At 45.4% G+C, this 14,941-nt stretch overlaps 2 protein-coding genes across 6 annotated transcripts in view; both read right to left on the bottom strand.

Moving 5' to 3' along the window:
- The window catches only part of LOC123021912 (aryl-hydrocarbon-interacting protein-like 1), an 8,370-nt gene extending 5,133 nt beyond the window's left edge, over window positions 1-3,237 (bottom strand). The window contains exons 1-3 of the mRNA XM_044427167.1: window positions 3,142-3,237; window positions 2,664-2,843; window positions 454-642 (exon numbers count right to left, since the gene is read on the bottom strand). Of these exons, the coding sequence (XP_044283102.1) occupies window positions 454-642; window positions 2,664-2,843; window positions 3,142-3,237 (465 nt within the window). The remainder of the gene's footprint in view (window positions 1-453; window positions 643-2,663; window positions 2,844-3,141) is intronic.
- Window positions 3,238-5,442: 2,205 nt separating this feature from the next.
- On the bottom strand, window positions 5,443-14,934 carry TAF7L (TATA-box binding protein associated factor 7 like). Of its 5 annotated transcripts, XM_044427301.1 has the most exons (13): window positions 14,867-14,934; window positions 13,400-13,468; window positions 12,476-12,549; window positions 12,252-12,330; window positions 11,222-11,355; window positions 10,172-10,358; window positions 9,837-9,895; window positions 8,316-8,394; window positions 7,910-8,026; window positions 7,135-7,332; window positions 6,896-7,008; window positions 6,363-6,422; window positions 5,443-5,993 (listed from the first exon to the last, which is right to left on the bottom strand). In XM_044427301.1, exons 2-13 carry the CDS (start codon window positions 13,410-13,412, stop codon window positions 5,949-5,951), a joined length of 1,158 nt encoding a protein of 385 aa, XP_044283236.1. In that variant the 5' UTR covers window positions 13,413-13,468; window positions 14,867-14,934; the 3' UTR covers window positions 5,443-5,948. The 5 variants fall into 5 exon arrangements, with proteins under 5 accessions (XP_044283236.1, XP_044283237.1, XP_044283235.1 ...); XM_044427302.1 differs by lacking the exon at window positions 13,400-13,468 and having other exon boundaries at window positions 14,867-14,885; XM_044427300.1 differs by lacking the exon at window positions 14,867-14,934 and having other exon boundaries at window positions 7,135-7,329; window positions 8,316-8,388.
- Window positions 14,935-14,941: the final 7 nt, after the last annotated feature.

Below are 14,941 nucleotides of genomic sequence, written 5' to 3' on the forward strand. Positions count from 1 at the left end.
ACTTTGGCCACCTAATGAGAAGGAAGGACTCCCTGGAGAGAGCCTAATGCTGGGAACAATAGATGGCAAAAGAAGAAGGGGACGGCAGAGGATGAGGTGACTGGATGGAGTCACTGAAGCAGTCGGCGTGAGCTTAAGTGGACTCCGGGGGATGGCGGAGGACAGGAAGGCCTGGAGGAATGTGGTCCATGGGGTCGCGATGGGTCGGACACGACTTCGCGACTAACAACAACACCCAGGATAGTTCAAGCTTCAAGCTCTTACTGCTGGCAACAGCAGAAGGATGTTGCGGGGAAGCACGCAGTTGCTAGGAAAACACCAAATCGTTAATGATTAGGAGAAAGAGGGCATGGGAAAGGCATGTGGCCATAGAGGAAATCCCATGCAGGTGGGATCCGGTTCTCCACCCCCAGACTAAGTGCCCTGCGATCGCATTCTGATTGTCCGACTCACTTTGAACAGCTCCATAATGAAGATGAGGGGCTGAGGCTCCCTCTGCAGGTCGTCCAGGTCTGCATAGCCCGTGCTGTGGTAGTCAAACATGTTGCCCATCCCACAGCGGTGCTTCTGCCCCTCCAGGGGGTCTCTCCCCTCGGCAATTTTCCTCATGCCCTTGGAGACGAGGGCATACATGCCCGTGTGCTGGAAGAGCAATGGAGAGAAGCCTCAGGCCGACACGCTCCGCGTCGAAGGAGGGCCTTGGGCGTGTTGCCAGGGATGCATCAAGGGCAGGCACGGTTCCAGTGCCACCAGCATGCGGAAACCTGGAGCTGGCAGTCAGCGGTGCCGATGGAGACCTCTGCAGAAGGGGCGTGGGTGGCACACACACCACCTCCGACATTACCCATCTGAAAAGACACCCTGTGATCTTCCTATCCCCATGGGAGCTCCTCGTCCAGCCCCTTCCACCCCATCTCTATATTTAAGCGATTTCAACCCCACATTTTAAGTCCAGAAGCTTCCCACAGAGGCTCACAGGCAGAGAAACAAGGGGATGTCACAGTGTCTGGAACGGCTCCAGTTAGAACAAAGGAGCCCGCCTGAAATGAATCGTGCAACAGCTCAGCAAAATGAAAAAGTCTTCTGAGTCTGCTTAAAAATAACCCAAGGCGGGCTTCAGTGAAGATCCCGGGAGATGGGGCTCAGGAGCGCAAGGGAGTCCTCACAGCTAGCCTACAATGAATGAGGAGAGTTGGCGTCCAATGCTTCTGGAGGACATGGCTGGGTTGTGAAGGGCCCGTCTAGGACTCAGGTTGACTGTCACTGGCTGCTACTGCCATTGTTTCAGCTATCAAGGGGCAAATGCTGTGCTTGCTTAGAGGGAAAGGGGTCCTACGCTTTGCAGGATTCTCCAGCCAGGAGCATGCTGGACTTTCTTCTGTCTAAACATGCATAAGATTGCACCTTATTTTTTAAGCTTGTATGTGTTCAACATTCTCTAATGTGGTTTTATGAACTTGCACTTGTGCTCTGGAATGTTTCCAAACTGCCCATAGAGCTTTGGCTATGAGGCAGTATAGAACGGAGCATTAATCACAAAATAATAACGTATTATGGCACCTTTGGGATTAGAGGCTATCTGCCTATGCCCTAGAGTTGCTGGGGAACGTGGGCAGGGAGTGCTGTTGCATTCCTGTTCCACTGGCTGGCCTCTGTGCTCCTCAGATGTTATGACTTACTGCTTTGGGTCTGAGAGGCCCTGGACTCATCTCCAGACAAGCCAATGCTGCTCTGAGGAAAAGCTTTGGGGAGGGACCATAGTTCAGAGGAAGAGCAGATGCTTAATCCATCTCCAGCATCTCCAGTTAAAGAAGACAGGAGGGACCTCTGCTCAAGACCCCAGGCAATGTGTTGCCATCCTTGTGGATGTGAGCTGGAGATGGACCAAACAGACTGGCCTGCTCCTGAAGTTCCAGAGATGTTGGCAAGCTAGCCTGGGAGGCAGGAGGATGATGGGAATCTGGAAAGGAGGGCTGTTCGTTCCTGAGCTTAGCCATGCTTGCTGAGGCTGATGGGAGTTGGAATCTCACATCCAAATTCCTTGCCCTGATCTGTAATTTTAAAGGATCTCAAGTCACTGATGATGAAGAATGTTTCAGGCTACTGCTCCCAGCCATATCAGGTGATAGGAAGCTATTTAGAGCCGCTTTGCCCAGCCTGGGTCCCTCTAGATCAGCCTTCCCCACCTTTGTGCCTTCCAGATATGGACTGTAACATCCAGAATTCCCAGTCAATGACCCTGCTGGATGGGAATTCTGGGAGTTGTGGCCCAAATGCCTGTGAGGGCCACCAGACTGGAAAAATGTCTTCCAACATGTTTTAAACTTCCCATCAGTCCTGGCCAGCAGGGCTAATGGCTAGTAATTCAGTGCTTTCACCCCAAACATCATAAGGACACAAAGGCTGGGGACATCTGAGATAGGACAGTGGTCTGCTGAGTCCTGCTGGATCAGACCAAAGTCCATTTTCCTGCAGTGGCATAGCCAGCTATCTTCTGGGAAGGCCACAAGCAGGTCACACGGGCAAGTGCCCCTTCCTGCTGTTCGTCCACAGCCAGTGACGTCTTCCTGGATATGACATGCAGTTGCCCCGTTTACCTAAGATGGATAACTGCCTCCTCCACCAGCAGGAGGCCTGGAGGCCTGGCATCACCACACACTTACAATAGCATCACACCAGTACTCGGCCACCTCACCGATCCTCATGGAAGTCAACAGGGTCTCCCAGACCTCGATTTTGAACATCTTCCCCACAATAATCTCCATGGGGACGCCAGCCCTTCGGCTGTCGTCTATCACTGTCCGCTCGAAGTTGTCCTTCAGCGTCTGGAAGTGGAACGTGACCTGCAAAGACCGCTTACAGTTAAGGCTGTTCAGGCTCCAGTCTATCCTGACTGAAACCACGGGAAGTTCGGCGGTCTTTGCCTACCTACCACCTCTTTGCAGTGTCTCTGCAGCCATCCCTTGAAAGGCTGCCTGCTCGGCTTCCTAACTAGGAATTCTTCATCTGTCTCACTCTTTCTGAACAAGCCAATGGGCATGGTTTGAAAATCACAGCACAATTGTGGTGGTACAAGATTTGTCTCTATTGCCTTGACCATCAGGTTCTGCGGCCAAGATCTGCAGCCTTGTATCCACTTACCTTGCTCCCATCTTGGAAATGTGGCAGCCCCCCATAGCCTCCATGTAAAATCTTTTTCTTGACTCCTTCGACATTAAGTAGGTATGTTTCTTCCATGGCTGAGCTGCTAGCAGAGTTTTCTTTTTTTCTTTTCCCAAATAACTTTGGTTCCTCTTATGATCTTTCTGGGCCAGACCCAAAAAGACACGCTCTCTATCTGATGGGATGACTTCCTCACGTTCAGATCTGTAACTTAGATCTGAACAGCAGAGACCCCAAACACTATGAAGAATTAAATGGATGTCCTATTCCAGAGACACCCTGTTCAGAGGCTGATCCCCCATGACCCTAATCATCTCTAACGTGTTGGAGAGGCTGCACACTGGAACTCTCGTCTTCCCCTCTTCATCCTCACTCTGCTTGCTGGGTTAATCTAGGATTTGCCTTCTTAGTACATTCGAAATTAGACTAGGCTACTTAATAAACAGAGGCTGTTCTCAATATCCTTCTAGATCATGCCAGCAATTTCCTAGAACTAATTCTCATGGAAGTGGTAAACATTGCCTCAAGACAGCAGTAGCGAGGTGGTGACATAAGAGCTCACACAAATGAATTTCCATACAAAAACATTCCATCTGCAAAAGCTGTTAGATTTTCTAAATGTCTTCTAGCCTAAAGGCAAGCTTTTATTTTATTTTATTGATCTGTAAGCTAACAAGCAGCATGTAAGTGCTTTAATAATTATAAATAAATGAAACAAGGTGAGGCCATCACATTCCTCCACGGTTGGCCCAGCATGAACTAGTGCTAATCAGAGAGGAACAATTCGGGTACTCTTTCCATTCGTTTTCTTTTTTGTTGCATTTGTGGCCCATTTCATGAGTTGGTGCACAATTTGCATCAATGCAGAAAAAGCAGCCTTGTGTATTTCATCCCTCTCTAGGCCAGGACAAAACAGTTTGTTCAGAGTAGATTCACCCTTAAGGTATAGCTGAGCCACTCAAGGATATCCAAACTCAAGGCTGAAGCGCTGGGCTGAAATCAACAGAAGGAAACTGAAACAAATGTCAAATTCTGCACCTAGCAAAAAGAAACCAAATTCATAGTTATAAGAGGAGGTGTATTTGGCTCAACAATATTACAAGAAAATTATTGTAAGCCACAAGCTGAATATGAACCAACAGTGTGATGAGGCTGAAAAATGCTATTTGGGCTGCATTAATAAAAGCATCACTTCCAAATCAGGTGAAGTGTTTGTTGCCCTGCATTCCTCACCGGTTAGGCTTCATCCTGTGCGCTACATCCAGTTCTGGGCACCACAGTCTGGAAAGATGCAAACAGGAGACATGGAATGGCATCTCAGATGATCGGGGGACTGGAAACAAAGCCCTGTGAGGAACACCTGGGCACGCTCAGCCTTGAGAAGCCTGAGATAGTAAAGCTCTCGGGTATTTGAAAGACTGTCACACAGAGGTGTGCCAAATCTCTTCTTGGCCATCCCAGAGTGCAGGTTCAAGAAGCCAGAATCCCAACCGAACACCAGAAAAAAATTCCAGTTAGAACATTATGACGATGGAAGTAATGACCTAGAGAAGCCATGGACTCTTCCATGCTGGAGGCATTCAAGATGCAGCTGAGCAGCCATCCATCAGGGATGCCTCAACCTGGGATCCCTCCACTGAGTGGGGAGTTGTTTCCAATGGCCTCACTGACCTCTTCCAGCTTTGTGATTCTTATGTTTATTCCAAACCCCAAGTCCAAATTCCGTGGCGGTAGACAAAGGACAAAATTCCTTTGTGAATTGTAAGATAATATAGTCTGGATAAATGCATAGGAACCGGACAGCATACCTGGGAACCAGGGTAACTAAAATGAACTGGGAAGCCATTTTTAACTTTCAGAGGGTCCCTCCTGTTCTCCATTAAGCTTAGAAACTTATAGGTTGGACTTCTATCACTTGTTGAAGGTTGGATCCAAGAACACTAATCCACCAGCAATATATATATGGTGGTAGCACAGGCCCTCACTCTGAATCTTCCCACGTGGACTCCAAATCTACTCAAGGTTTGGGAGACCTGCTGGAACAGATCTAGAGGGTGTTGAGTACTCTCTCGAGGGAAGAGGACAGGAAATGTTCATCCTGTCAGAAGTAGAATGACGATTCCCAATCCAACCCCATGTCTGTAGCCAGGAGGACTGAGCAAGCCACCCTCTGAGAAGAAAACAGGACTGAATTCTCTGATGTGTATCCAGCAATCAGTACTATGAGAAAGACAACTCAAATGAGAAGTGTTTTAAATAATACACTGAAGCAGCAACACATGCCATTTCAATTACTTTTATTATTCTGAGGCTACCTTTCACAGACAACAGAAATAAGTACATTAGAATAGGAACAGTGTTTTCTTCCTGTTCACAAGCAATGCTTGCAGGTAATGGAAAGAGGCAGCCTCTAGAAAAGGCCATGGCTCCAGCTTTAAGATAAGAACTCATTTCATGCAGCTTTTTGAGCAGAACCATCTCTAAAAACCCGTTTTTGCATGCAGGCCCATCAGAAAGTGAAAAAGATGCAGGTATCTCTAGCAACCAAGGATGCTGCAGAGAGGCCTTCAGAATGGACACTAGGAAAATTTTTACTTCCAAAATATTTGTCTTTCCTATACGCATTTCCGAGCCTGTTGAGTTTGATACCAGCAGGGATCACGTTGTCAGTCCTTGAACCAAGGAAGTCTGCACCGGCAGATTTAAAGAGTTGGCATAAAAAAGGAAGACTCTGGAACTTCTCAGTTGACATAACAGCAGTGCAGTGTGGAGCTTCAGGCACGTCCTCATTTCTCCATAAGGGATTCGAGCTGCTCTTGAAGAGAGGCCAGCTTACAAGAGAGAAAAAGAAGGCGAGGAAATGAGAGGGCTGATTTGTAGTTTTGTATTTTGTATTTTTAACATTTAATGTCTCCAGTCCATCCCACCTTCATCTTTCAAAATAATTACCTCTAACTCTTATTTTTCAGCCTTGAGAGTGATGTTTCTACAACTTCTCACAAGCAACACTGGCCTTTCCCCTTAGCTCATATCACTGTTTACATTCATTCCATAATTAGGTTGCCAATAGACATGATGAGAGATCTCTGATTAGACTTAGGGAGGGATCTCTCAGAAGTCACACACCTATTTCCATGGTCCGGGTGTTTGTACAGCTCCCTTTCCATATGCCAGCCTAACAGAAACAGAGAACACCTTACCTGCTGCTTCTCTCTCTCCTCTTGCTGTTTGAACTCATCCAGCACAGCTTGGAGGCGGGTCTGGAGAAAGGCAGAAAACATGATGATCACTGCTGAAATTCATAGGGATATGAAGCCCTACATAGGGATTTCAGGGAATTCTTTCGTCGTTTTCCTTCCCTAACCCTAAGCTGGATAGGACCCTAACCCTAAAAATAGGCTAAAAGATACCTGCTGACATACGGATTTCGAAAATGTACATTTTTTGGAGACTTCTATGCACAACTCACTCTTCCTTCCGCTCCTGAACACCCTGCAGACCTTTCTACCATCCTGGGAATGTCCTTCTCCTATCAGATCCTTTTTAGTTGGTGATATGAAGGATTTAACATGGGACTTTCCACTAAGTATGTGAACTTCCTTCAGTGGTGCCCCTCTCCCCGAAGGGCCCAATTTTGGCTGAATGAGATTCTATTTCGCTATGAAGCTTCTTCAGTTGCAGCTAAACTGAGTAGGCCCCTCTTTATAAGGAAGAAGGCACATTCCGGTCTCACCTTGAGTGCCAGATTCTCTACTTTCATGATAAGATCCTCTTGGCGTTTCCGGCGGTCCTGGGTTTCCTGCAGCTTGCCTTTCAGGTTGTCAATCTGCTTCTGGATTCCCATGACTGGAAGACAGAGCAGTTCACTTGGCATCCCCAGTATTAGGCCCAGGACTACGCTCTGGCACAAGGCAGAGTTGCCGATAGCATCTTTCAGTCTGCCTTCCATTGTGGCAGGCTCCAGGCACTAACCTATCTGGTTGCTCCCTTCATTTTCTTGCTGCTGCCCATCTGATTCACTCAGCTTGCCCTGCAGCCTCCTCTTCAGGTCTTCTTCTGTGTCCATAATGTTCAAATCTTCATCGTCATGGTGATCTTTCTCATCTTCATCGCTGCTGCTGCTGGTGCTGCTGACATCGTTAAATAACTTCCGGAGTTCAGCGCGTACTACTGGTTTGAAGCAGTAGAGAGAAGGGGGAAAGTAGAGCTGACAAACTCTTAATGCAACCTATGAAGTGCTGCTGAGCCTGCAAATTTCACCCAGTAACTTCCTTGTACCTCAGATAGATCTCCACCTTTTTGACAGGAGAAACTGCGTCACCCTGTGCTTCCATGGACCCAAAACAAATATTCGGCACACAAAGGTCCCTGTGCCAATGGAAGCAGTTGTATTTTGAGGGGAAACAATAGGAAGATGAACCACCGACCAATCACATCCCACAGCACACATTTTATCTTTACCCACCCTGTGAAAGTGTCTGGAGAATCAACATATGAATATCAGCAAGTCAGAACGATAAACAAAAGAAGGGACCCTATACCAGGTCAGAATACTTATACGAAGCTGCATCACACCGAGTCTGACCATGAGGTCACCAAGGTCACTACTGCAAATGTTTGACAGGCAGCACCTGGCCAGTTTTAGGCAGGAGTCTCACGAGCCCTGCTGAGAGAGTCTGCAGGCAAACCTCCCCACCGAGCTGCAGGCCCTCCCCCAAGGCAGACAGGGACTGCAATCTGACAGTACCTGATGGGTCATGGCTTTGCTTGTGCCCAGACATCCCAGGAGAGGAAATATCCAGGCCGGCAAGGGACCCATGGTTGTCAGGTTCTTTTGTTTCATCTTCGGCAATGACTTCCCATCCTGAGAGCAGGAATGGAAAAGTCAAGGAAAAACCAGTTTAATAGGGAAGCATAATATTTAAAAGAAATGGTACCTCCACATGTAACACGCATTTTCGGTAACATATCCAAATAGCGGTAAATCACTTTACAGTCTTCTGTAGAAAGTGGATAATTTTATGTGTATATTCTGTTCTGCATCCATCTCTTCCCTAACCTAAAGCACTCTCCTTGCATTTGAAAGCAAGTTAGGCACAAAGGTACCCTTGGATGCTTCTCTGACACCAATCAACTTCAAGGAGAAAGGATACGGACACTGACAGCTTCAGCATCTGTGCTCAGCAGGCGTTTCACTTCCTTCTCCACATCTGGAGACTCAATATACTGGGCCAGAGAGACAGAAAAGCGAAAAACAACATTATACACTCACAAGCTGGTTGCTGCCTCAGCCCAAAGTATCATGTCTATGACTTCCGGAAACATATCTGCAACATTTCTATGTCCATTTTCTATGGTGTTCCTGTCTGAGCCCCAAACAAACGGAAAGACTCCAGCCAGTATTAGGAGCCAACAACACGCAATGAGGAAATTGTTTCCCAAATAACTATTTAATACACCCATATACTACACAATGTTTGTACAAGTGTAATTATTTGACTGAGGTTGATCTTGTTCTTGCAGAAGGAAATATTTAATATTTCCACACCTGACTGATCATTTTGATTACTGTGAAGAATGGTTTGAAGAGGTTATAAACAAAACAGGCAGATTTCAGAAATCTGGACAAGCCTGTTCTTTATTATGCACAATCTGTGGCCCCATTTTTATTGTGCATTTGTAACATAAAGTTCAGCAGGAACGTCCCCTTTAAAATGCATTCTCTGAATACTTGTGTGTGTGCTAATATAACGTTTTCACATGTTACTACAGTTGTGAAAGCCTTGTGATTGACTGTTGGAAACATTTATTATTTGTACTTTGCTTAAACGTTCCAGTAACAATGTTAAAAAGATCATGCAACACTAGTCAGCGTACCCAGCCGACTATATAAATTCTTTTCCTATATATAGGTTATGTAAATTTCCTCCCATTTTAAAAAGTCTGGAATTACCTGGAATGGAAATTCTCCTATAGGAAAAAAAGTGCTGAACCTTTCTAGGCTACATCTAAACACCTCGACAGCAGCATACAGGCAATATGCAAAGCACCGTCTTCCTTCTCATTTTCTCTGTTACCTGGAGAAGCCACACAAAGCCTAGGGGCATCTCTCAAAAGGATCCTGCCCGTAGGCCTGCACCTGAAATTTTCCTCTCCCAAATCAAAACAAGAATCTTGCGGTGCATTCCAGACTAAACCATCTCACCAAACTGATCACTTTGCAAATGCTAATTTCAACTCCCAGTGTCCTGGAGCCAAGGTTTCAGAAAGCTGGACTAAACAAATGCATGGGAACATAAACTTTTGTCGTTAACAACTTTTCATCATCAGATGCATGACCTCTTGAATTACACAAGCAGCATCAAGTAGAAAATGAGCAGAGATGGAAAACACAACTTATTTCATTTGTTTGTTTGTTTGTTTTCTCTACCCATACAGGTGAGCAACTATTAGTGCAGCAGTACATATTGGTTCTTCTTCAGCACTAAGTTTCCCCTAATTCTCTAAAGAAGTGGAAGTTTTAGAACATCTAAAGAAAATTCAAAGTTAAATTTCTGGGACTATTAATACATATCTGAGAATGCAGTTTACTATTCTAAGCAAATAATAATGTTGGCTTTAGCTTTTGTGTAATAAGATACAAAGGCACTGTTATGCCAAGAGACGCAACTCACCTTCTTCTTGGCTGTCTTTCTAAACCGCCTCTTCCTCACATTCTTCAGTGGGAGAGTAACTAGAAAAATGTGTCAAATTAATTCCACTGAAATTAGCTTAGATCTGAGGAGAAGTGAAAGACAATGTCTCATTCCTCCACCCACCTGACCCAGCAGGGAGCAAGACAACAAAGAACAGCCCTTGCTAACAGAGCAGGAGAGAAGATTATATTCTCATCCAAGGCAGAGTGTGGAGATGGGATTGGCAGCAGGAAGCAATACTCCCTGCTCCTTACTCTTAGGCTGGAAGTCAGGTAAGGGTCTGTACTGAACAGTCAGGTAGCTCCTCTACTCACTGCCATGATTCCAGATGAACTTCTTCTCCCTGTCCTTGTCCTTCTTCTTGTTGGCTTTAGAATCGGCACTCTTGGAATCAGCTCCTTTGGGGTCAGCACCCTTGGGGTCAGTACCCTTGGGGTCAGTACCTGTAGCTGGCTCTTCCATAGCAGGGTACAGTTCCCCACCCACAGTGCAGACAAGCATCTGAAGTCCCCAACACACAAAAAGAGGAAACTCTTATTTATTTTGTCTTCTCAATCTCATTCCTTTTCCATGCATGGATTCTTACTATAGAATTTTCTCATGGCTCCTTTGCATATGGAGGAAACTGAAAACGCCGTTACCAGTAGGAATACAGGGGAATCACCAAGTCCAGATAAGTTTCTAACTGAGTAGTAAAAAGCATTTTCCAGTCTCTTAATTCCAAAACTTTATAATCTTAATGCTTGTATTTAAAAAATGGCTTACTTTCTTAAACAATAGTGGTGATTCCTAAGCCATTGTGCCATTAGAAAGAACACTAGTAGTCATTGCTTTCTGCACAATTTAGAACTGTTTATGTGACTGATCTCTAACTGTTTATTTTGCAGTTCCAGATATCATGCCAGTTTTGATGCAATTAATGCTTTTGGCCATTTATTTTTATTTATTTTTCAAAGTCTAAACCGATGCTGATTGGAGGCACTATATCACATTGCTGATTACCAATTTGGATAAGTGAATTTAATTACTTATTTAGGAATATAAAATATATTAGCCAAATACTTATCTCAACTGATTAAGCTAAGCTTGAACAAATTGGCTAGTGAGACTGCATGACCTACAGATGGATGCACATCTAAAAAGCTTAGTTTGTGGGACAAAATTAAGAAAAACTGAGTGCTATAAAACATTTTCCATTCCAAAACTTTATAATCATTTTGTGTTCTTTTTTAATTTGGCTCACGCAGTCTTCACATTATATGTGAATTTCCCCTATCTTTACCTGGCAAATATTTTCAAACAAATAATGCTTTGTTGCAGAAGTTGTAGATGGCTCTTCCCACCATGAATACCCTTGCACAGACCTGGCAAATATCTGCAGTTTTATAGAACGTTTTCTTATCGATGGTTTTTAAGCTTTCGATAATGCAGGGCAAGTCCACCAGCTTGGCAGCTAATGGGACACGGTCCACTCGCACAATCCCATGACGGCCATCTGCTGTAGGAAGACAGGAAAATGGGGTCCTTCATGAGCTATTTATTAGAACATCTGAAACTACTGGGTACTTTGACTAAAAATCCGTAAGACAGCTCTAGCTTGGGTCACACATGGCAATCAATCACTCTGCTGATGCAAAATCTGACGGCGCCTTGCACATGAAAATAAACCAACACTGACAGAATTCTCCACACATAACCTCAATGGAAGTATTTTTCAGTGGGGTTTTTTCATCCATTCATCTTCAAGTTGTAAAGTCCACAGCAAAGCAAAATATGTTTGCTTATGTGTAAACCAGCCGTATCAAAAGGAAAAGTAATCAAATGGCTGAGAAAACGATGTGTAACTCTCCCATTTGCAAAATCTTCTATTCAACTTTTCTATAGTCTAGAGTAGAAGTAAAGAAACACAGGCCTTGGGGTCAAATCCAGCCCTCCAAAGGTGCTGGGTACAACTCAGGGTCTTCCAGAGAGCTGTGCTCCTTCCTCCTGACCACTGATCTCTTGGCTGTTTTCTGGTTTTCCCCCTATTCTGAAAGGTTGAAATGTCTCCCCTAAGACTTAGTTACTGATAAGAGTTTTATGCAAAACGATGAAGGAATGCTGGGGGCAGGGGAGTTGGATCCCACCCTTTTTGCCTTCATTGGAAGGTGCTCCCCAAAAGCTTCTCTGAAATGGAATTCAGTCCTTGGGCTGAAAGAGGATCTGTATCTCCAGCTTAGAAAGTACAGTGAAATAAGTCTCTCAATCCCTCCTAGAGACTGAGAAGGGATTCTGGGGGTTGGTGTACCCAAGAAAACCTTCCTACTACGCCTGGACATTCTGAGCTGAAGCATTTGAGGTCAGTGAGCGATCATGAAAAAAGCAAGAAGTTAAAACATGAATCTTTCCTCTTACAATGCAATTCAATGGTGAGCCTGTCCTTCAAGTTGACACTTCCGGACTGAACAGCCCTTCGCACAGTAGAAGCATATTCCTGAAGAGAATGGCGTGGTAGAGTAGAGATGTGAAGAGAAGGAAGGAAGGAAAGCCAAAATTAAACAATGCCAACCTTTTATGTAAGTCTCCAGACAGGAACAAGACCTATTAGTCAAAGCAGCTTTTCACTAAGGGTCACTTACCGGAGGCAATCGCAGTATGAACTGGCTCTCCAACTCATAAGGAGCATCATCCTTATTCTTGCTCATCTTTTGTTCTTGAGTGTTCAGAAAATAAGAAGACACAGCAAGGTTACACAACGGCCTGGCAGTAGTTTCTCTCAGCCTTTGCTATCCAACCTGCTGCGCTGCTAGGAATTGTAAAATAGCAGTACACACAAACACACTCTGCTCAGAAGCACCTTATTTGAGGGAACTAGAGAATGTCAGCCACTTCTTAAAGTGCATTCTGGACTTAAAAGCACTCGAAAGCAGAGGAACAAAAAGGTGTGATGTGATGTGAAAGCAGAATCATTTTCCCAAATAGTCACTACACTTTGCTTCCCCCATGACATACTCTAAGCTGCAACAACAATCTTAAGATGAAGCTAAACTTTCCTGGCTTTGAGACAGGAGCAGCACCAAGCCAGGACAAGCTCTCTTCTTCTCCCCCACACGCCCCGCTCATCTTTTGCAAAACCCAACCTTAGCTCTTTCAAATAAGGTGCAAACAGCAGTGCAGAAAATCAGGTCTGATCATGTGTAGGAGCATTAACAAAACAATCTGAAGCATCAGGAAAATGCATCCCCTGCAGCAGAGATCCTGCCATAATGGGAACATCAGTCTCATATGAAGTGGCAAGAAAAGGTGATCAACTCCCACCAAATGAGGACAGCCGGTCAGCCTTATCAATAAGCCCAATCTGAAGATGACAAGGAATGCCACATATGACCAATTACAACAGTTTATCATATGTTGTGGCATCCGTGCCCCCACCACACCCCAAAAGCTTGCAGAATGTCAGAAAGGCAGGAGTGATATTTGCTTTTAGGATAGCACATTCCTTCTGCTAGAGAGAGCACTACAGACCCAGCACCAGAGAAACAAAAAAGAAACAAACGCATTACTTGTAGATGCCATCTCTCCTCTTCTTGCTTCATGTAAACGTTTATAAAAACTTGTACCATTCAAAAAAACTAAACATAAATGCAGAAAAAAAACCAGTTAAAAAAGAAAAGAAAAGTGAGGGCAGAGCAAACATTTCCTGTAACTCAAGGGAGATCCGATACTGCTGCTTCTTTCCCCAGTAACCAATATGAGATCTCCTCCTCCCTTCAAAGTTCTTTCTGTACAGGAGCAAATATAAGCTTCCAAATTAGATTATTCTCAGCTATTTTGATTGGCTGTCAATATGAATCTTTCATCTACCCATTACATATTAATAGTGCACAATTCAAAGTGCTAGTTTTGATCCACACTATTAGAACCAATATATCTAAACGACCATCTTCCAAATGAATTTGCACATAGTTTACTATTATAATTAAAGTCCCTTTTATACGCACCACTACCTAGAGGGGTTAGGTTGGAGGCAACTGGATATAGGACCTTTTATGTAGCAGTACCTCAATTGCGGAGCTCTCTTGTGAGGAAGGTGAGATTTTTGGCATTGCCATTATTTTGCTTTGGACAGGCCCTAAAAACTACTCTGTACCATCAGGCTCTTAATGTTCTGCAGTATTTTCTCTTGCTGTTCAATCAGTGTCCCTCTCACATTTACTGTACGGTTTGCCTGTTTTAATCCCGAGTGCCTAGTTTTTATTGAAGCAGGGCAGAGTCCTAGAACCCAAAGGCCAAAAGGAGTGAAAATCAAGAGAGCTCCTATAGCAGGTGTCACTCTCTCTCCCCCGCCCCCCATACATACTTTGAGGCTCCGTTTAGGGTTGGAGAGGTAGCAAGAAAAACTGGGGCTTAGAAAGTATTGAAGAGAAGGGGAGAGGGTTCCTTCCTGTATCTTTTTTTCTTGGGGATGCTCTTTATTTATTTTATTTGGGTATTTCTAACCCGTCCAATCACTACGCGTCTCTGGACGGCTTACAACAACCATTCAATAAATACGTTATAAACATTGTTGGGGTTCACTCTGAAATGCGGGGGGGGATTGTGGGCTTGAAGAAAGGCGAAGAGGAGGCTTTAGGGAGCCTCTTTCCCAGCCCTCCTTTGGGACTATCTCTGAAAAGGAAGGCGCAGCAAATAACTGCAGGCTTCAAGAAGAGGCCTAAGGAGACCTGGGGCAAGAAAAGCTAAGCGGGTTTGAAGATAGGCACGAAAGGACTCGGAGGTGCCTGTCCTTCTCTTGGGGGGCGCTCCGAGAGATGGGGAGCTAGCAGAAGGGGGGCACGGGCTCTTTGCGTGCGACGCCTCCCTTCTCGAGGGCTCTTTAGAGCTGGGAAATGGGGCGAGGGCGACGAAACCCCCCGGGCAGGGAGATCGAGGGGGCGGCGTGGAGGGGCGAGGGGGGCGACGGGCGCCTCCCGAAGCGCGGCCGGGTGCTGCCTCCCGCGGGGCTCGCCGCGCCCTCTCCCGCGACTCACCCGCCGCCGGTCCGGCCGCTCAAAACTGGCCTCGCCCGGGCGGGCTCGTGGGCGCTGCGGAAGCGGAACAGGCGG

This window comes from Varanus komodoensis, unplaced genomic scaffold, assembly GCF_004798865.1.
Source record: "Varanus komodoensis strain SLA01 unplaced genomic scaffold, ASM479886v1 scaffold18_3, whole genome shotgun sequence".
Lineage (NCBI taxonomy): Eukaryota > Metazoa > Chordata > Lepidosauria > Squamata > Varanidae > Varanus > Varanus komodoensis.